The following is a 20972-nucleotide window of genomic DNA, read 5'->3' as shown; positions in this document are numbered from 1 at the left end:
CTCTGTCCATTGTAAACGGAACAAGGTAATAGGTTTTTGTTTTGCCTGGTTTGGTGGATGATGCATAAGGCTAGCTGTGCTCTGTAGGTCAGACAGCATCTGTGATGAGCAAAACAGAATTAACATTTCAGGTGGACGTTCCTTCTGTCAGAACTGGGCAAGAGAGAAAGCGGGTTAGTTTTAGTTGCAGAGAGGGTGGGGAGTGGACAGACGAAGGGGATATCCCTGAGAGGGTGAAACCTGTGGCACTGCAGGGATAAGAGGGCGAAGTTGTCTGGTTGATAGGTTAATGAGAGCAGTTAGAGAGAACAAGAAACAATTAAACTGTTTTGAAATGGGTGTACTTAGAAGGAGAAATAAGAGAACGTAAGGCTGTGAAATGCAGAGCCACAGGGAATGCCCAGCAGAGCGAGCTTTGCTAGAAAAACTGAACCAGTGTCACAGGTGAGTGACCTGCAGCAAATCCCTGCTGATCCAGGTGTGCAGGGAAATGGTGTTTAGTGAATCCTCCCCTCTCTCCCATCAATCCATCTCTACCTTTTATCTTTCAATTTTTCAATCTCCTGCCGAGAATGTTGAACCAATAAGCTTGGTAGTCAGTCAATGTGATTTTGTTACTGGCTTATAAGCTCTTAATATAGAACATAGATCATTACAGCACAGGAACTGGCCCGTGGAAAAGATCGGTTGACGTTTTGGGCTGGAACCCTTCGTCAGGACTGAAGAGGGAAAGGGCAGAGGCCCTATAAAGAAGGTGGGGGGAGGGTGGGAAGGAGAAGGCTGGTAGGTTCCAGGTGAAAAACCAGTAAGGGGAAAGATCCAGCACATTATCCTCCGCAACTTCCGCCACCTTCAACAGGACCCCACCACTAAGCACATTTTTCCCTCTCCACCCCTCTCCGCCTTCCACAGGGATCGGTCCCTCCGTGACTCCCTGATCCACACGTCCCTCCCCACGGATCTCCCACCTGTCACTTATCCCTGTAAGCGCAAGTGCTACACCTGTCCCTACACCTCCTCTCTTGCCACCATTCAGGGCCCCAAACAGTCCTTCCAGGTGAGGCAACACTTTACTTGTGAGTCTGTTGGGGTCATCTATTGCATCCGGTGCTCCCGGTGCGGCCTCCTGTACATTGGTGAAACCTGACGCAGATTGTGGGACCGCTTCGTCGAGCACCTCCACTCTGTCTGCCAAAACAGACAGGATCTCCCAGTAGCCACCCACTTCAACTCTGCTTCCCACTCCCATTCAGATATGTCCATACATGGCCTCCTCTACTGCCATGATGAGGCTAAACTCAGGTTAGAGGAGCAACACCTCATATACCATCTAGGTAGTCTCCAGCCTCTTGGTATGTACATAGAATTCTCCAACTTCCGGAAATTCCCTCCCCCTCCCTTCCCCTATCCCTATGTCACTCTGCCTCCTCTCCCAGCTGCCTATCACCTCCCTCATGGTTCCACCTCCTTCAACTACCCATTGTGTTTTCCCCTATTCTTTCTTCACCTTTCCTGCCTATCACCTTCCTGCCTCCCTTCCTCCACCCCTTTATCTTTCCCCATACTGGTTGTTCACCTGGAACCTACCAGCCTTCTCCTTCCCACCCTCCCCCCACCTTCTTTATAGAGCCTCTGCCCCTTCCCTCTTCAGTCCTGACGAAGGGTTCCGGCCCAAAATGTCGACCGATCTTTTCCACGGATGCTGCCCGACCTGTTGAGTTCCTCCAGCGTGTTGTGAGTGTTGCTTTGACCCCAGCATCTGCAGATTATTTTGTGTTTACAGGAACTGGCCCTTCAGCCCATCATGAATTTACAGGTTGAGTCTGTGCTAAATACAACGTTGGCACTTATTCCAAGGGGAGTAGAATATAAAAGCAGGGAAATAATGCTGAGCCTTCATAAGAGACTAATTAGGCTGCACTTGAGAATTGTCAACAGATTTAGGCCCCATATCTCAAAGAGTGTGGTGTCATTTGAGGGAGTCCGGAAGATGTTCATGAGGATGATTCTGGGAATGAAGGGGTTAGCATGTGAGGAGTATTTGGCAGCTTTGGGCCTGTACTCACTGGAATTTAGAAGAATGCGAGGGGGGAGAGCGTGAATCTCATTGAAACCTACCAAAACGTTGAGAGCACGTGATAGGGTGGATGTGGAGAGGATGTTTCTTATGGGGGAGAGGGGAGTAACCAGAATTAGAGGGCACAGCCTCAAAACTGAGGGGTGATCTTTCAGAACAGAGGTAAGGAGGAATTTTTTTTTTTTTAGCCAGAGAGTGGTGAATCTGTGGAATGCTCTGCCACAGACTGCAGTGGAGGCCAAGTCCGTGGGTAAACTTAAGGCGGAAGTTGATAGCTTCCTGATCAGTCAGGGCATCAAAGGAGATGGTGAGAGGGCAGGTGTATGGGGGTTGAGTGGGATCCAGGATCATTCATGATGGAATGGCAGAACAAACCTGATGGGCTGAATGGCCTAATTCTGCTCCTATGTCTTATGATGTGCCAAACCAATTAAACTAGGAAATAAACACTGAACTAAGCTAATCTGTCCTGCCGTCATGATGCCCATATCCCTCCATTCTCTGCATATTTGCCTCCCCTACCACCCCCGCCAGTGCATTACAGGCACCAAAGAACCATGGTCACATGTGAACTCTCTGCTGTTCTTTGTGCGTGGTGAGCCTTCACTGATATCAACTCCTTCATCTTGTCTATGCTACCTGGTGGCTGGTGGCGATGTGACAGCGGTCTGATTTTTCCCATACAGAGGCCATTTGCTGCCGCCTCCTGTTGGCTCAGATGGGCACTGCCGCTTTTGCAAGGGGGTGGAGTGGGGGGTGGTGTCACAGAGAGGAGCAAATGTAGGACAGCGCTGTCATGCAGCCAGCAGAGCTGCTGCCCCTCAGATCCCTGGCTTCAGGTTCGATCCTGGCCTCCACTGCTGTCAGTGTGGCGTTTGCGCATTCTTCCGTGATTCTGTGGGTTCCCCCCAGACGCTACGATTGTTCCCCATAGCCCATAGCTGTGTGAGTTGGTAATTTAATTAATCACTATAACTTACTTACTGCCTGTTATACCGCTGGCAGCAATGAAAGTCCTCTATTTCTGATTCTTCATTGCTGTTTCCCTGACAGTTTTGTTTTGCCAGTCGGGGTTGTTATCCCTCAGCTGAAACCCTGAACCCGGAGGTCCGGTGAATCACTCAGTCCGGCCTCGACCCTTTGACCTGTTTGGCGTGGGTGACCCTCCCAAGAGCCAAAGCTTAAGGCCCAAACTCCAGCCAACACAGCTCTCCGGGTCATTGACGCAGGCATGCCTCCAAACCCTACGACAAGGTTATGGTCCTCTTGGAGAAGACACTATAAGGTGCCCCTAACATAGGTGGATGGTAGAATCTGGGAGGGTGGGGGTCGGGGGTATATTGGGGAATGGGATTGCCCTGTGAGCTAGCACACACTTGATGGGCTGAACAAGCCTTCTGCTGCATGTTGCAGGGAGTTGTCCTTTGACTTTAGCTCTTGAATGGCATTTTGTAAATTATCCAAGAAACAACCTCTCTGACAATTATGGCATACCCTGGAGGAAAACCGGAGCAAAGGAGGAGAACAAATGTCAATGCATCAGTATTTTCTCCCTTAACCTAGATGTGGAGTTTTACATAACAGCACTGCTTGACAAGAAAGGACTGCACTATTTCAACGTCACCAACACTGTGCTGGAACCAAGCAAGGTACGAAAAGGATACAAGACTTCGTCAGTGAATGACTTTGATGGCAGGCAGTCAACTGGGTGATGGGGCCATTATGTAATTTGAAATACGTACTAGTACTTGCTTGCAACTAAACATCATGCCTTTAGCTCCTTATCAAACTGAGTCTCTCGGGTAAGCACACAACTGTGCTCCGTTAACTAAACTAGTAATTACAAGCTGAACTCAATGGATCCATTCAGACACACAGTGGCCGTGTCAGTTGCGTGATCAGAGTGGAGGGGTGATGCTCACGGGATGCGTGAGTCACTAGGTTGACGGGGAAGGGGTCCACAATTCAACAGGCGGGCGGCGGGGAAGCTGGGTGTGCGTCAAAGCTGGAAGAGCTGGGGTAGGACGGAAGTGTGTGGGAGAGCTGGTGGGTTCCTGCTGTGGCACTGGGCGTTGTTCAGTCCAATCCCATCAAAGTAAATCTGAAACAGGCCTCACTGCTTCTAACTTCCAGTACACACTCCCTTTCTCCTATACCTGTTGCCCCTTTACCCACTTCTCTCTCCTCTGTCCTGCCCATCTTCTTTGCCTTTCTCCTTCTGGCTCCCCACACCCTTCCCTTGATTCTGTGGCCCACTGTCCTCTCCTTTCAGATTCCAGCCTTTTGCCTCTTCCACCTCTCACCCCCCAACGTCTCATATTGTCCCTGTTCTTCCTGGCATCCTCCACCCCCACATTCCCCCCTTACCCTCTTCCACCTCTCACCCCCCACATTCCCCCCTTACCCTCTTCCACCTCCACCCCCACATTCCCCCCTTACCCTCTTCCACCTCCACCCCCCAAAGTCTCATATTGTCCCTGTTCTTCCTGGCCTCCTCCACCCCCACATTCCCCCCCTTACCCTCTTCCACCTCTCACCCCCCAAAGCCTCATATTGTCCCTGTTCTTCCTGGCATCCTCCACCCCCACGTTCCCCCCTTACCCTCTTCCACCTCTCACCCCCCACATTCCCCCCTTACCCTCTTCCACCTCTCACCCCCCACATTCCCCCCTTACCCTCTTCCACCTCCACTTCCCAACGTCTCATGTTGTCCCTGTTCTTCCTGGCCTCCTCCACCCCCACGTTCCCCCCCTTACCTGGATTCACCTACCATCTTCCAGTTCCTGGTCCTCCTCACCACCACACCCCCACCACCTTCTATTCTGCCTTCTGTCCCCTTTCTGTCAAATCCAGATGAAGGGCCTTGACCCAAAAAGTCAGCTGCCCACTTCCACCCATTAATGCTGCCTGGCCTGCTGAGTTCCTCTACCATTTTCTGTCTGTTGATCTCTACCACCTCTGCTCGGGCCCTCTGGCAGTTTCCCACCTCAAACTGTACTAATGCCAGCCCACAATCTCTCTGTCTACAAATCCTGATTCCTGAATATCCCACCCACTGAGCCTCTCCCCCTCCTCTCCCTCCCCTTCTTCCCCCTCCCCTTCTCTCTGCCTCCCCTTCCCTCTCTTCTGTCCCCCTCCCTCTTTTCTTTCCCCTCTTCCTCTCTTCTCTTCCCCTCTGCCTCTCTCTCTCCCAACAATCTCCTCTCCTGCACCCCTCCAGTTTGACTGCTGTGAATGCTCTTGAGATCCATCTCTTGCAGTTGAATCCCTTTATCTACAACTAGAGTGACTTTCCAGTCCTGCAGCCGTGTAATTGGGATCTCTCCTCAGGCCGCTGCTCTGCACTGCGGCTATCAGTATGCGTCTGAAGGGGCCCTGGTATGAAGGACCTATCTCCTCCTCTCCCACTCCTGTGCCTGGTCTGCCCTGGCCTTTGTCAATGACTGGATTTCACACACCATTCACCAGTTGCAGCTACGACTTTGGTCAGTGCTGATGCTGACATCTCCCTGAACAATGAGCAATAGGGAGTGTGATTTATGCTAAGTGAACTTTGTAATCATTCTGATGAGGACTATGCTATTCCAAGCACTCTGTGCATTGTAATTCCTTTGCAGGCTTTTTGCCTCACGTGATTTTCTAGACCTCTTCCTCCTCTTTCACAGGGTTACATGCTCGTTGCAACTGACTTTCATTTTCCACGTCAGCTACTGGAAAGTTTCCTTCAAAACCTCACGTCAACCACGAGATCCTGACCTCGGAGAACGGCAGTGGGGACTCGACATGATGGGACTTTGTAGTAACTTGAAAAGCAGTTCTGTCTTTGTACTGACATGATTAACTGGGTTTCATGAACTGGTGATTTACTGTGATTACTCTGGACCATTGTGTTGACTTGTATATATGAAAAGAATTCAATCAAATGAAATACCAAACATGGCAAATAGTTCCATATGAGAGTATAATGTGTTTGATCGTTTATGCTGTTTTGGTCACATTAGTTTAAATCCACAGTATTTTGTACTCTACAACACAAGCTTCCTGTTAATAACTGGCCTGTTGGATATATTCCTCCTCATCGATAATACTATTCATTTGAATATGTTTCACGGTTGAATAATATTTTGAATTTTACTTGAGTGGAGAATGGGTGGCAAGTTTTCTGGGAATAGTGTCATAGAGGTTCTGTATATAGCTTGGCATCAGCTCTTTCAACCCAGCTTGTCCCCACGGACCAAGGCAACTTCCTGAAAGTCCCATTCACTTTCATTTGGCCCATCTCCTTCGAAACTTTTCTGTCATAGAGGTTCATAGTGTCATAGAGGTTCTGTGTCACAGAGCAGCGGTCCCCAACCACCGGGCCGCAAAGCATGTGCTACCAGGCCGCGAGGAAATGATATGATTTGGCAATATGGAACGATATGCACCTTTCCTCATTCCCTGTCACGCCCACTGTTGAACTTTAATGCACGCGAGGTCATCAGTGACCCAAGACGCAAATAGGATGCAGAAACCTCTGGAAGTCTCTTCAATGAGAATCAATAGAAGTTTTTTTTACTTTACAAAGTTAACCAAACTTTGGAGTACCTTGTCCCATTTAACTCCTGTTAATAGCTGTGGAGAGAAAATTTGCTATTCTGGTATCAAGGGAAAGGGTCTATAGTCTCAGATACATATGTATTTTAGGATTTGCTGCTAATTCTACAAATTATGAAATTGAGCTCTCTGCAAGTGAACTGGTGCAGATGCACAGCCTGCAGTGAGTCTACAATGTCAAGTCAAGTCAAATCAAGTCACTTTTATTGTCATTTCGACCATAACTGCTGGTACAGCACACAGTATAAACGAGACAGCGTTTTCAGGACCATGGTGCTACATGAAACAATACAAAAACTACACTGAACTATGTAAAGCAACACAAAAACTACACTAGACTACAGACCTACCCAGGACTGCATAAAGTGCACAAAACAGTGCAGGCATTACAATAAATAATAAACAAGACAACAGGCACAGTAGGGGGCAGTAGGTTGGTGTCAGTCCAGGCTCTGGGTATTGAGGAGTCTGATGGCTTGGGGAAAGAAACTGTAACATAGTCTGGTCGTGAGAGCCCAAATGCTTCGGTGCCTTTTGCCAGATGGCAGGAGGGAGAAGAGTTTGTATGAGGGATGCCTGGGGTCCTTCATAATGCTGTTTGCTTTACGGATGCAGCGTTTGGTGTAAATGTCTGTAATGGCGGGAAGAGAGACCCCGATGATCTTCTCAGCTGACCTCACTATCCACTGCAGAGTCCTGCGATCCAAGATGGTGCAATTTCCGAACCAGGCAGTGATGCAGCTGCTCAGGATGCTCTCAATACATCCTCTGTAGAATGTGGTGAGGATGGTGGGGTGGGAGATGGACTTTTCTCAGGCTTCGCAGAAAGTAGAGACGCTGCTGGGCTTTCTTTGCTATGGAGCTGGTGTTGAGGGACCAGGTGAGATTCTCCACCAGGTGAACACCAAGAAATTTGCTGCTCTTTAACAACCTCAACGGAGGAGTCGTCGATATTCAGCGGAGAGTGGTCACTCCGTGTCCTCCTGAAGTCAACAACCATCTCTTTTGTTTTGTTCACATTCAGAGACAGGTTGTCAGCTCTGCACCAGTCCATTAGCCACTGCACCTCCTCTCTGTATGCTGACTCGACGTTCTTGCTGATGAGACCCACCATGGTCGTGTCATCGGCGAACTTGATGATGTGGTTCGAGCTGTGTGTTGCAGCACAGTCGTGGGTCAGCAGAGTGAACAGCAGTGGACTGAGCACACAGCCCTGGGGGGCCCCGTGCTCAGTGTGATGGTGTTGGAGATGCTACTTCTGATCCATTGTGCAGGTGAATGATTACAAGCTTCAGTCTTATTGGACAAGCTGTTTGTTGGTTTGTGATTAAATTTTCAGGCCTGGAAGTGGAAGCATATTGTCTGAGTACTGTATTTATTTCGGTTGAGGTACGAACACTGGGCTCCATCAGAATGTTCAGGTGCACAGTAAAATTTCCTGTATTGCCAAGGCAGGAAGCAGGGGATGGGAAGGAGTACAAGTGACAAGTGAGACCAGGTGGGTGGGTGGGGGAAGAAGGACGAAGTAAGATGCTGGTAGAAGAACTAAGAAGATAGGTGGAAGAGGTAAAGTGCTGGAGAAGAAGGAATTTAATTGGAGAGGACAGTGAGGTAAAGGAAAGGAGGTGTACCTATCACTGGGCAGCTTGTACTCCTTCCTCCCTCTCCTTCTTGTTCTGGTTTCTTCCCCGTCCCTTTCCAGTCCTGATGAAGGGTATGTGGCTTAAGTGCGACTGTTTATTCCTCCCCATAGGTGCTGCCCAACCTGCTGAGTTCCTCCAGTATTTTGTGTGTCACTCTGGTTTTCCAGCACCTGCAGAATCTCTTGTGTTTATAAATATGAAACACTAAATGTACATACTGTATATTCTTACAACAAGACTGCCACTTTCACTATGGAGTGTTTGGACCCACTATGTTTATCTCAATGTGGTTTGTCTATCTGCTCATCACACTTTGAGTTGCTCGAAGAGGAGTCAATAGCACTGGAGGTAAGGTACAGGAAAATACAGCATACGACAATGTGAGCTGGATGCAACATGGTGCCTTTGTCACACATTGTTCTTCTGGGAATCATAATCAAATTTAACCAAATATTATTTGCATGAGGACAACAGTCTTTGACAAAACACAAGCTCTTCCAGTGTGAAACTGGAATCCTGATATTTGCTTAGATGGCTCCATTACAAAGAGAAAATGAAACCCATAGATGCAGGAAATCTCAACAAGAATTGTGCTGGAAATACCCTTTCTGACCTCTGTATATATTTGGATCTTTCTGTTTTTATCTCCTTATGGGGTGAAGGAGGAGAGAGTGAATTCAGAAACAGTAATCATTTGTCTGATGAGAAACTATCACATTGCACATTCAGCTACAACTGCACGTCAAGTGACTGTAAAGACCACCTCTGCTATGGTCATAAGCTTAAGAAGATATCCCAATTTGGTCTAACTTTACATAAAATTAGACTTTTTACGTAATATGATTGGTGCAGATTTAGTGATTGGCAATGTGTAAATGCTTGCTGTTATTTTATTTCCAGCTGTCCATGGGCATAGGCCTGAAATTACATAGGATACACAGCATAGTGACTGACCATTCTGCCAATGTCTGTGTCCAACGCAATCCTTTCTTCATTCGGATAACTTCCTCTACCCATCTCTCACAAATGCATGTCTCGTCTTCCCTTAAATCCACCTATACCATTTGTATCAACCACTTACTGCGTTAGAGGTTCCAGGTTCACACTGCCCCTTAGATAAAGAGGTTTCTACAGAAACTTTGCTGAATTTCTTCGTGATTATAGGGAGTTTAGACAGGAAGTTAAGAAGCAGGACAACAGGATTACTCCTGGTTCCAAGTGCTAGCGAGGTCAGAAACAAAAGGATCGGTTAGATGAATTTGTGGCTGAACTGCTGGTGCAGGAGACATGGGTTCAGGTTCTTGGATTACTGAAACCTCTTCTGAGGTGGACACAACCTGTTCAAGAGGAACGGGTTGCCCTTGAACCAGAGAGGGACTGCTGTCCTTACAGGGAAGTTTGCTAGTGCTACTTGGGAGGGTTTAAACTAGACTGGGGAGGGTTTAAGACTCTGAGTGGGAACAAGTCACAGGAACAAGCAGTATTCAGCAAGAGCAAGTTTAGTAGTCAGGGAACAGTAAAGGCAGGGGCAAGGAATACTCAGCTACAGTGCATTCACTTCGATGTGCAGGGTATAAGGCGGATGAACTGAAGAGTTTGGATTGACTCTGAGGACTGGGGTGATATAACAGAAACAGAGCTGCTCTGTACGGTATATTCCAGAATACGGGTACTACTGGGATGACAGAGATGCAGGTAAGTGAGGGAACAGAACAGGGCGAGTAACTAATGTAGCAGTAAGGTTGCTCTTGGCTCTCAGCCACTATCATTCAACTAGTTTTAAGGTTGTGATGGAAAAGGCTGGGACAAGTCCACAGGTTGGGGTCCAAATCTGAAGCAAGGCTAATTTTGAGGGGGATTAGATCTAGTGAAGTTTGATTGGTTGAGCCTGTGTATGAAGAGGAAGGAACGTGGGGCAAGTGTGAGGCTCTTCAAACTGTAATATCGCCTGTCCAGGATTAACATGTTCCTGTTAGGGTGGAGGGTAAATCCGGCAAATTCAGGTAATCTTGGCTGACGAGAGATATTGTGGCTCTACTCAAGGAAAAGGAAAAATCATACATTGGGGATCAATAAATCCCTTGATGACTATAAGAAGCAAATCAGGAGGGCAAGCAGAGGGTATGGGATGGATCTGGCAGGCAGTGTTAAGGAAAATTGCAAGAGGTTCTATAGCTGTGTTAGGAGTACTAGGAAAATCAGGCTTGCTACTTTTATGTGTGCTGTCATCTGGTATATCTAGAACAACCAGTATTTAATAGTATTAGAAACATAGAAACATAGAAAGTAGGTGCAGGAGTAGGCCATTCGGCCCTTCGAGCCTGCACCACCATTTATTATGATCATGGCTGATCATCCAACTCAGAACCCCGCCCCAGCCTTCCCTCCATACCCCCTGACCCCCGTAGCCACAAGGGCCATATCTAACTCCCTCTTAAATATAGCCAATGAACTGGCCTCAACTGTTTCCTGTGGCAGAGAATTCCACAGATTCACCACTCTCTGTGTGAAGAAGTTTTTCCTAATCTCTGTCCTAAAAGGCTTCCCCTTTATCCTCAAACTGTGGCCCCTCGTTCTGGACTTCTCCAACATCGGGAACAATCTTCCTGCATCTAGCCTGTCCAATCCCTTTAGGATTTTATACGTTTCAATCAGATCCCCCCTCAATCTTCTAAATTCCAACGAGTACAAGCCCAGTTCATCCAGTCTTTCTTCATATGAAAGTCCTGCCATCCCAGGAATCAATCTGGTGAACCTTCTTTGTACTCCCTCTATGGCAAGGATGTCTTTCCTCAGATTAGGGGAACAAAACTGCACACAATATTCCAGGTGTGGTCTCACCAAGGCCTTGTACAACTGCAATAGTACCTCCCTGCTCCTGTACTCGAATCCTCTCGCTATAAATGCCAGCATACCATTCGCCTTTTTCACCGCCTGCTGTACCTGCATGCCCACTTTCAATGACTGGTGTATAATGACACCCAGGTCTCGTTGCACCTCCCCTTTTCCTAATCGGCCACCATTCAGATAATAATCTGTTTTCCTATTTTTGCCACCAAAGTGGATAACTTCACATTTATCCACATTAAATTGCATCTGCCATGAATTTGCCCACTCACCCAACCTATCCAAGTCACCCTGCATCCTCTTAGCATCCTCCTCACAGCTAACACTGTCACCCAGCTTCGTGTCATCCGCAAACTTGGAGATGCTGCATTTAATTCCCTCATCCAAGTCATTAATATATATTGTAAACAACTGGGGTCCCAGCACTGAGCCTTGCGGTACCCCACTAGTCACCGCCTGCCATTCTGAAAAGGTCCCGTTTATTCCCACTCTTTGCTTCCTGTCTGCTAACCAATTCTCCACCCACACCAATACCTTACCCCCAATACCGTGTGCTTTCAGTTTGCACACTAATCTCCTGTGTGGGACCTTGTCAAAAGCCTTTTGAAAATCCAAATATACCACATCCACTGGTTCTCCCCTATCCACTCTACTAGTTACATCCTCAAAAAATTCTATGAGATTCGTCAGACATGATTTTCCTTTCACAAATCCATGCTGACTTTGTCTGATCATTTCACCGCTTTCCAAATGTGCTGTTATCACATCCTTGATAACTGACTCCAGCAGTTTCCCCACCACCGATGTTAGGCTAACCGGTCTATAATTCCCCGGTTTCTCTCTCCCTCCTTTTTTAAAAAGTGGAGTTACATTAGCCACCCTCCAATCCTCAGGAACTAGTCCAGAATCTAAAGAGTTTTGAAAAATTATCACTAATGCATCCACTATTTCTTGGGCTACTTCCTTAAGCACTCTAGGATGCAGACCATCTGGCCCTGGGGATTTATCTGCCTTCAATCCCTTCAATTTACCTAACACCACTTCCCTACTAACATGTATTTCACTCAGTTCCTCCATCTCACTGGACCCTCTGTCCCTTACTATTTCTGGAAGATTATTTATGTCCTCCTTAGTGAAGACAGAACCAAAGTAATTATTCAATTGGTCTGCCATGTCCTTGCTCCCCATAATCAATTCACCTGTTTCTGTCTGCAAGGGACCTACATTTGTCTTTACCAGTCTTTTCCTTTTTACATATCTATAAAAGCTTTTACAGTCCGTTTTTATGTTCCCTGCCAGTTTTCTCTCATAATCTTTTTTCCCCTTCCTAATTAAGCCCTTTGTCCTCCTCTGCTGAACTCTGAATTTCTCCCAGTCCTCAGGTGAGCCACTTTCTCTGGCTAATTTGTATGCTTCTTCTTTGGAATTGATACTATCCCTAATTTCTCTTGTCAGCCACGGGTGCACTACCTTCCTTGATTTATTCTTTTTGCCAAACTGGGATGAACAATTGTTGTAGTTCATCCATGCAACCTTTAAATGCTTGCCATTGCATATCCACCGTCAATCCTTTAAGTGTCATTTGCCAGTCTATCTTAGCTAATTCACGTCTCATACCTTCAAAGTTACCCCTCTTTAAGTTCAGAACCTTTGTTTCTGAATTAACTATGTCACTCTCCATCTTAATGAAGAATTCCACCATATTATGGTCACTCTTACCCAAGGGGCCTCTCACGACAAGATCGCTAATTAACCCTTCCTCATTGCTCAAAACCCAGTCCAGAATAGCCTGCTCGTTGGTTCCTCGATATGTTGGTTCAAAAAACCATCCCGCATACATTCCAAGAAATCCTCTTCCTCAGCACCTTTACCAATTTGGTTCACCCAATCTACATGTAGATTGAAGTCACCCATTATAACTGCTGTTCCTTTATTGCACACATTTCTAATTTCCTGTTTAATACCATCTCCGACCTCACTACTACTGTTAGGTGGCCTGTACACAACTCCCACCAGCGTCTTCTGCCCCTTAGTGTTACGCAGCTCTACCCATATTGATTCCACATCTTCCCGGCTTATGTCCTTCCTTTCTATTGCGTTAATCTCTTCTTTAACCAGCAACGCCACCCCACCTCCCCTTCCTTCATGTCTATCCCTCCTGAATATTGAATATCCCTGAACGTTGAGCTCCCATCCCTGGTCACCCTGGAGCCATGTCTCTGTGATCCCAACTATATCATAATCATTAATAACAATCTGCACTTTCAATTCATTCACCTTATTACGAATGCTCCTTGCATTGACACATAAAGCCTTCAGGTGCTCTTTTACAACTCTCTTAGCCCTTATGATCGGACAAAGTCAGCATGGACTTGTGAAAGGAAAATCATGTCTGACGAATCTCATAGAATTTTTTGAGGATGTAACTAGTAGAGTGGATAGGGGAGAACCAGTGGATGTGGTATATTTGGATTTTCAAAAGGCTTTTGACAAGGTCCCACACAGGAGATTAGTGTGCAAACTTAAAGCACACGGTATTGGGGGTAAGGTATTGGTGTGGGTGGAGAATTGGTTAGCAGACAGGAAGCAAAGAGTGGGAATAAACGGGACCTTTTCAGAATGGCAGGCGGTGACTAGTGGGGTACCGCAAGGCTCAGTGCTGGGACCCCAGTTGTTTACAATATATATTAATGACTTGGATGAGGGAATTAAATGCAGCATCTCCAAGTTTGCGGATGACACGAAGCTGGGTGGCAGTGTTAGCTGTGAGGAGGATGCTAAGAGGATGCAGGGTGACTTGGATAGGTTGGGTGAGTGGGCAAACTCATGGCAGATGCAATTTAATGTGGATAAATGTGAAGTTATCCACTTTGGTGGCAAAAATAGGAAAACAGATTATTATCTGAATGGTGGCCGATTAGGAAAAGGGGAGGTGCAACGAGACCTGGGTGTCATTATACACCAGTCATTGAAAGTGGTCATGCAGGTACAGCAGGCGGTGAAAAAGGCGAACGGTATGCTGGCATTTATAGCGAGAGGATTCGAGTACAGGAGCAGGGAGGTACTACTGCAGTTGTACAAGGGCTTGGTGAGACCACACCTAGAGTATTGTGTGCAGTTTTGGTCCCCTAATCTGAGGAAAGACATCTTTGCCATAGAGGGAGTACAAAGAAGGTTCACCAGATTGATTCCTGGGATGGCAGGTCTTTCATATGAAGAAAGACTGGATGAACTGGGCTTGTACTCGTTGGAATTTAGAAGATTGAGGGGGGATCTGATTGAAACGTATAAGATCCTAAAGGGATTGGACAGGCTAGATGCGGGAAGATTGTTCCCGATGTTGGGGAGGTCCAGAACGAGGGGTCACAGTTTGAGGATAGGGGGGAAGCCTTTTAGGACCGAGATTAGGAAAAACTTCTTCACACAGAGAGTGGTGAATCTGTGGAATTCTCTGCCACAGCAAACTGTTGAGGCCGGTTCATTGGCTATGTTTAAGAGGGAGTTAGATATGGCCCTTGTGGCTACAGGGGTCAGGGGGTATGGAGGGAAGGCTGGGTTCTGAGTTGGATGATCAGCCATGATCATAATAAATGGTGGTGCAGGCTCGAAGGGCCGAATGGCCTACTCCTGCACCTGTTTTCTATGTTTCTATGTTTCTATACAATTATGTTGAAAAGTGGCCCTTTTTAATGCTTGCCCTAGATTTGTCGGCCTGCCACTTTTACTTTTCTCCTTAGTACTTTTTGCTTCTACCCTCACTTTACACCCCTCTGTCTCTCTGCACTGGTTCCCATCCCTCTGTTGTGAACTAACCTCCTCACGCCTAGCCTCTTTAATTTGATTCCCACCCCCCAACCATTCTAGTTTAAAGTCACCTCAGTAGCCCCCGCTAATCTCCCTGCCAGGATATTGGTCCCCCTAGGATTCAAGTGTAACCCGTCCTTTTTGTACAGGTCACACCTGCGCCAAAAGAGGTCCCAATGATCCAAAAACCTGAATCCCTGCCCACTGCTCCAATCCCTCAGCCACACATTTATCCTCCACCTCATCGCATTCCTACTTACATTGTGCCCAGGTCAGGAACCCCATCACAGCCCTGCCCTCTCCCTTCCTTGTTCCACGATGATCCTTCCCAACTCCTGATTTCATCATTGACTCCCGACTCTCCCCGGCTCACAGCTGGGCCTGACACCTCTTCCAACCGGGCTACTTGGTATGAACCATGGTTTCTCACATAAGCCCTGGCAGCTGTGGCTCCCGGACGTCTGCTTAGCTGCTGATCCTGTTCTGCCCCTGGACTTAATGTAATATATCCCCTTCAATATCAAGCTGCACACAGGAAAGAGTACAAGGACCCTTCATCTCTATGTGATGCCCGTCCCTTAATTTCAAGGCAAAAGGGTCAAAACCAGGACATCATGAAGTGTGCAACAACTGACCCCCTTCAGATGCATACCCCTCCCAGCTCACTGAATTTCTAAGTTTAGAATCCACTCAAAGCACATAGAAAACACAAAAGAAAGAAAATGAAAGCAAAAAGTGTGACTAAGACCAAGAAGAAATAAAGTAGACTAAGGCAAAGGGTCAAAAGACATACGAGTGACTGGGTTAATTAGTCACAAGGATACGACTGGCTGGCAGAGGCTTGTCGGGCCAGAAGGGCTTGTTACCATACTATACTGTATCTCAAAATAAAAATAAAATGACCCCAGCTATCCGCCATATCTGTCTGAATTACATTTCCATGCCAGTGAAGCTTGTAATACTGAATGCAAACTCCGCTATGGACAGTCCTCAACCCGGCTGTGAAAAGAGGAGAGTTGGGCAAATCCATCCCATAAAAAACCCAGAGCTACAGAAACACCAAGAGAAATTCCAAACACCTCCTCCCTGAGAGAGGAAGGATGGGCTGCACCTGGGGACAACTCGAAAGACTGGCCCAGGACACAGAAAAAGCTGCTGCTGGTGGCCTATGTCCCAGGAGGGGTGATGGGCTCCAGTTGGTAATAATGAATGAGTTCACCCACACTTGAATAAATAAACTTTTAATATTTTATGGGCAAGTGGAGCAGTAACTTCCAACTCCATGTGGCTTAATGTTAGGTCTATCAGCAAGGTTGTAGCATACAGTATGAGGTCTTTGAAGGAACAGAGAAAAACAGGCAGTAGGTCTCCCCATTTATGCTACTGTACAATATGCAGATGGAAGTTGCTGGGGAACTGCAGTGGGAACATTATACTTCAGCATTGTTCTTTCTGCAGGACCTGGGTCAATGTAAATACTTAACTGGTGAAAAGCAATCTGAATATCCTCCATCTACCCATCCACCAGGAAGGCTTTTCTACTGCAGTGTGACGATAAGGAATGAGACTTTTGGAAAACAAAGGTTGTCATCAGCACTTTGGAACTCTCCCACCCAGCACTTATCCCTGTAAGCGCAAGTGCTACACCTGTCCCTACACCTCCTCTCTTGCCACCATTCAGGGCCCCAAACAGTCCTTCCAAGTGAGGCAACACTTCACTTGTGAATCTGTTGGGGTCATCTATTGCATCCGGTGCTCCCGGTGCGGCCTCCTCTACATCGGTGAAACCCGACGCAGATTGGGGGACCGCTTCATCGAGCACCTCCGCTCTGTCTGCCACAACAGACAGGATCTCCCAGTAGCCACCCACTTCAACTCTGCTTCCCATTCCCATTCAGATATGTCCATACATGGCCTCCTCTACTGCCATGATGAGGCCAAACTCAGGTTGGAGGAGCAACACCTCATATACCATCTAGGTAGTCTCCAGCCCCTTGGTAGGAACATAGAATTCTCCAACTTCCGGTAATTCCCTCCCCCTCCCCCTCCCCCTCCCTTCCCCTATCCCTATGTCACTCTGCCCCCTCCCCCAGCTGCCTACCACCTCCCTCTTGGTTCCGCCTCCTTCTACTACCCATTGTGTTTTCCCCTATTCCTTCTTCACCTTTCCTGCCTATCACCTCCCTGCCTCCCTTCCCCCACCCCTTTATCTTTCCCCTTACTGGTTTTTCACCTGGAACCTACCAGCCTTCTCCTTCCCACCCTCCCCCCACCTTCTTTATAGGGCCTCTGCCCCTTCCCCCTACAGTCCTGACGAAGGGTTCCGGCCCGAAACGTTGACTGATCATTTCCACAGATGCTGCCTGAGCTGCTGAGTTCCTCCAGCGTGTTGTGAGTGTTGTGTTAACTCTTGCTTCTAGGTCATCACCGGCCGAATGACACCACACAGCGCAGCATTTTTCTATTAATATAGGAATGACAGCAGATAATTTAAAAAACAGGGAGAGGGGAGTGAGAGAGAGGGAGGAGGGGGAGGGAGAGAGAGGGGGGGAGGGAGAGAGAGAGGGGGGAGTGAAAGAGAGAGGGGGAGGGAGAGAGAGAGAGGGGAGGGAGAGGGGAGGAGGAGGGGAGGGAGAAGGGAGGAGGGGAGTGAGAGAGAGGGGGAGGGGGAGTGAGAGTGAGAGACGGGAGTGAGAGAGATAGAGGGACAGGGAGAGGGAGAGGAGGAGTGAGAGTGAGGGAGAGGGGAGGACAGGGGGAAGGGGAAGGGAGAGAGAGGGTGGGAGAAGGGGCTGAGAGAGAGGGAGTGAGGGAGAGAGAGGGGAGAGAGTGAGAGGGAGAGGGAGATTGAGGGTGAAGCACCTTCAATAACTCCAAAAGACTGAGGTTTGGTAAAATACTGGGAGGCTTTTATTCGCTGTACAATACGACCTCCACGGTGAGTATCTGCCCCCGGACTGAGGGGGAGGGGCAAGGCGAGACACCTTTATACAGGACTCTGTGGGAGGAGCCACAGGGGCAGTCAGCAGAGGGGCGTTTCCAGACAGTTAACCCAGTTACAACATATATACATGGTTTACCACAGAGGGAAGATGACAGAGAGGGGGAGAGAGGGGAGAGAGTGAGAGGGAGAGGGAGATTGAGGGAAGGTGAGAGAGAGGCTGAGGGGGAGGGAGAGAGTGGGTGAGAGAGTGAGAATGAGGGAGTGTGGGAGTGAGAGAGAGGGGTGGGAGAGGGAGAGAGAATGAGGGAGGGTGAGAGAGGGGAGGGTGAGAGGGAGGAGGGGAGGGAGAGAGAGGGTGAGGGGCAGTGAGAGTGAGGGGGAATGAGTGAGTGAGTGAGAGATAGGGTGAGGGGGAGTGTGAAAGTGGGGGAGAGGGAGGGAGAGCGAGAATGAGAAAGAAGGTAAGGGGGAGGTATGAATGAGAGAGAGGGTTGAGGGGGAATGAGAAGGAGAGTGTGAGCAAGAAGGGGAGGGAGAGGGAAAGAGAGGGAGGGAGAGGGGAGCGAGGGAGAGCAAGGAAGAGAGAGAGGGAGAGTGAGAGAGTGAGTGTGACGGAGAGAGAGAGAGAGAGAGAGAGAGGTTATGTTTTGTAGTTTCCAAACATTAAGCTAAATCAAAAGAAAACAAGAAAGCTGCGAGATGCGAGTCTTAGTTCATCCTTTACTTTAAGTGAGACGCACTCATGCATCATGTGGTAGTGTCACGACATAAGCAATTCACTTATTTTTAAATATATCGCATAATGAATTCTTTAAACAAACCAAGAATTCTTAATCAACACTCAGGTTGGAGGAACAACACCTTATATTCCGTCTGGGTAGCCTCCAACCTGATGGCATGAACATCGACTTCTCTAACTTCCGCTAATGCCCCACCTCCCCCTCGTACCCCATCCGTTATTTATTTATATACACACATTCTTTCTCTCTCTCTCCTTTTTCTCCCTCTGTCCCTCTAATTATACCCCTTGCCCATCCTCTGGGTTTTTTCTCCCCCTCCCCTTTTTCCTTCTCCCTGGGCCTCCTGTCCCATGATCCTCTCATATCCCCTTTGCCTATCACCTGTCCAGCTCTTGGATCCATCCCTCCCCCTCCTGTCTTCTTCTATCATTTTGGATCTCCCCCTCCCCCTCCCACTTTCAAATCTCTTACTCACTCTTCCTTCAGTTAGTCCTGACGAAGGGTCTCGGCCTGAAACGTCGACTGTACCTCTTCCTAGAGATGCTGCCTGGCCTGCTGCGTTCACCAGCAACTTTGATGTGTGTTGCTTGAATTTCCAGCATCTGCAGAATTCCTCGTGTTTACATTCTTAATCAACAAGATATTTACAATTTTACTCAAATATTAAATACACAACACTCCTCCCTGCTTAGCTATAAACTCCAGTTCAATGTAGAATTCATCCTAACTGTATACGCAGACAGGGTTCGTATTCTGGTGATGGAAAGAACAACCACAAGACAGCAGAAGAGAGACAGGAGAAATGCAGCCATGGTTACCACCACTACCACATACACATGTCCCACCTGCAATAGAGTTTGTGGGTCCAAGATAGGACTGTATAGTCATCAAAGATCTCACCATTAAAGGAGTGGACGTTGTCATCGGATTTCGATGGACAACTGAAGAAGAAGATATACACAGAACACTATACAATACAACTACCATCTATAGACATCCACTGCACAGTAAATTTTAAATTGTCCCATTCAGGCTTAAAGATTTAATTACTGAGGATGCTTTCTTTCTCTTGTGGGATCTAAATCTTAACCTTGCCTGACAAGGGGCAATCTCTCTGCTTGGCAGGTGAGGCTTGTGACTGTAAAACAATCCCAGGTTCTGGGGCCTCCTCTGTGGTGTTTGTAGGAGTTGGCTCTGGGACTGCAGGAAGTGGTTCTTACAGCTGGGACACCTTTCTTCTCCTTCACCTTTTCATTCCTCGAACGCTGTTCCGGCTGAAAACCAAGCCACATTTCGCTAGTAAGTGTCTGATTAACGTATCAGAAGCTTTCTCAGATGTGTTGCCTACAAAAACTGTTGTAGTCGGGCCACTGCTTTTGCCACTTTCACACCTCCTCTGAGGTCCTCCCTTGGTCCAATTGCTTTCCAACCAGGGGCACACAAGTTGGCACCAACACATTTTTGCCCTTTGTTCGGCAACAGTTCATGGTGTATAGCAGCATCCGGTGGCTTTCATAATTCACTTTCTGGATGTAGCATGCAAATGGTGGATGGATCTCCAAGCTGTAGTTGTCTCAGTTATTCATGCCCCCACAATGCTGGCGCTATCGTTTTAACCACATACAATCCCAGCGTAGCTTGTTGGTTGTTGCATTTCACTGTTACAAATGTCATTCCCCCAGGAGATATATTTTCTCCAGTACAAGTTCTTGGTTGGATATTTTCAGGCTCCCACTTAGTATCTTTGAAAAGCTGTTCAAACTCATTTTGCGGAATGACAAACAGCCGACCAGTGTTCAATTCCATTTTGATTAATTTGCCATTCTGTAAGTGCAGCAGGCGGATTTTTGCACAACTGCAGACAGAGACAGCAACAGTGCTGATCAAGTGACTTCAAATTTTACTTCAACAATCAGAGGTGCTCAGTACAACAGTCTTTCCACATTCACTTGTTCAGATTCCAACTAAAATGCAGAGTTCACAGAGAATATAACAGAAAGGTTTCGGATAAGTTGTCTCACAGCATCGAAGGCTTCAGGAGAAAATTGGGCAAGTCAGTCAACAAAACAAAGGGGTTGTTTCCACAGGCGAGATCCCAGGTAAGTCTTTTCCCAAAACTGACACAGGAGAAAAGCCAACTCTAGCGGTGAATTCTAATAAGCAGAGCAAGTATCAAGACTGACCAACTGGTAGATGCAGCCATTGGCCTTAAGCACCTCTCAGTCAGTCTCAGGCGTGTCTCATAATCCAGTCGAGATTCCTCCCAGTGATTCGGGGTGAGGATCTCCACACAGACGTCATTGCTCTTGGAGGTGTCAGTG

The 20972-nt window shown here is 47.5% G+C and overlaps 1 protein-coding gene across 4 annotated transcripts in view; it reads left to right on the top strand.

Annotated features, from left to right (window-relative positions):
* Positions 1-6029, top strand: part of cetp (cholesteryl ester transfer protein, plasma) — a 43271-nt gene extending 37242 nt beyond the window's left edge. For 3 of the 4 annotated variants that reach the window (XM_063066751.1, XM_063066753.1, XM_063066750.1), the window contains 2 exons: positions 3641-3726; positions 5743-6029. In XM_063066751.1, the coding sequence (XP_062922821.1) occupies positions 3641-3726; positions 5743-5832 (176 nt within the window). In that variant the 3' untranslated portion in view covers positions 5833-6029. The remainder of the gene's footprint in view (positions 1-3640; positions 3727-5742) is intronic. The other variant, XM_063066752.1, reaches the window with a different exon arrangement.
* Positions 6030-20972: the final 14943 nt, after the last annotated feature.

This window comes from Mobula hypostoma, chromosome 14, assembly GCF_963921235.1.
Source record: "Mobula hypostoma chromosome 14, sMobHyp1.1, whole genome shotgun sequence".
NCBI lineage: Eukaryota > Metazoa > Chordata > Chondrichthyes > Myliobatiformes > Myliobatidae > Mobula > Mobula hypostoma.
The sequence above is the reverse complement of the archived record's forward strand: the minus strand, read 5'-3'. Positions and strand labels throughout refer to the sequence as shown.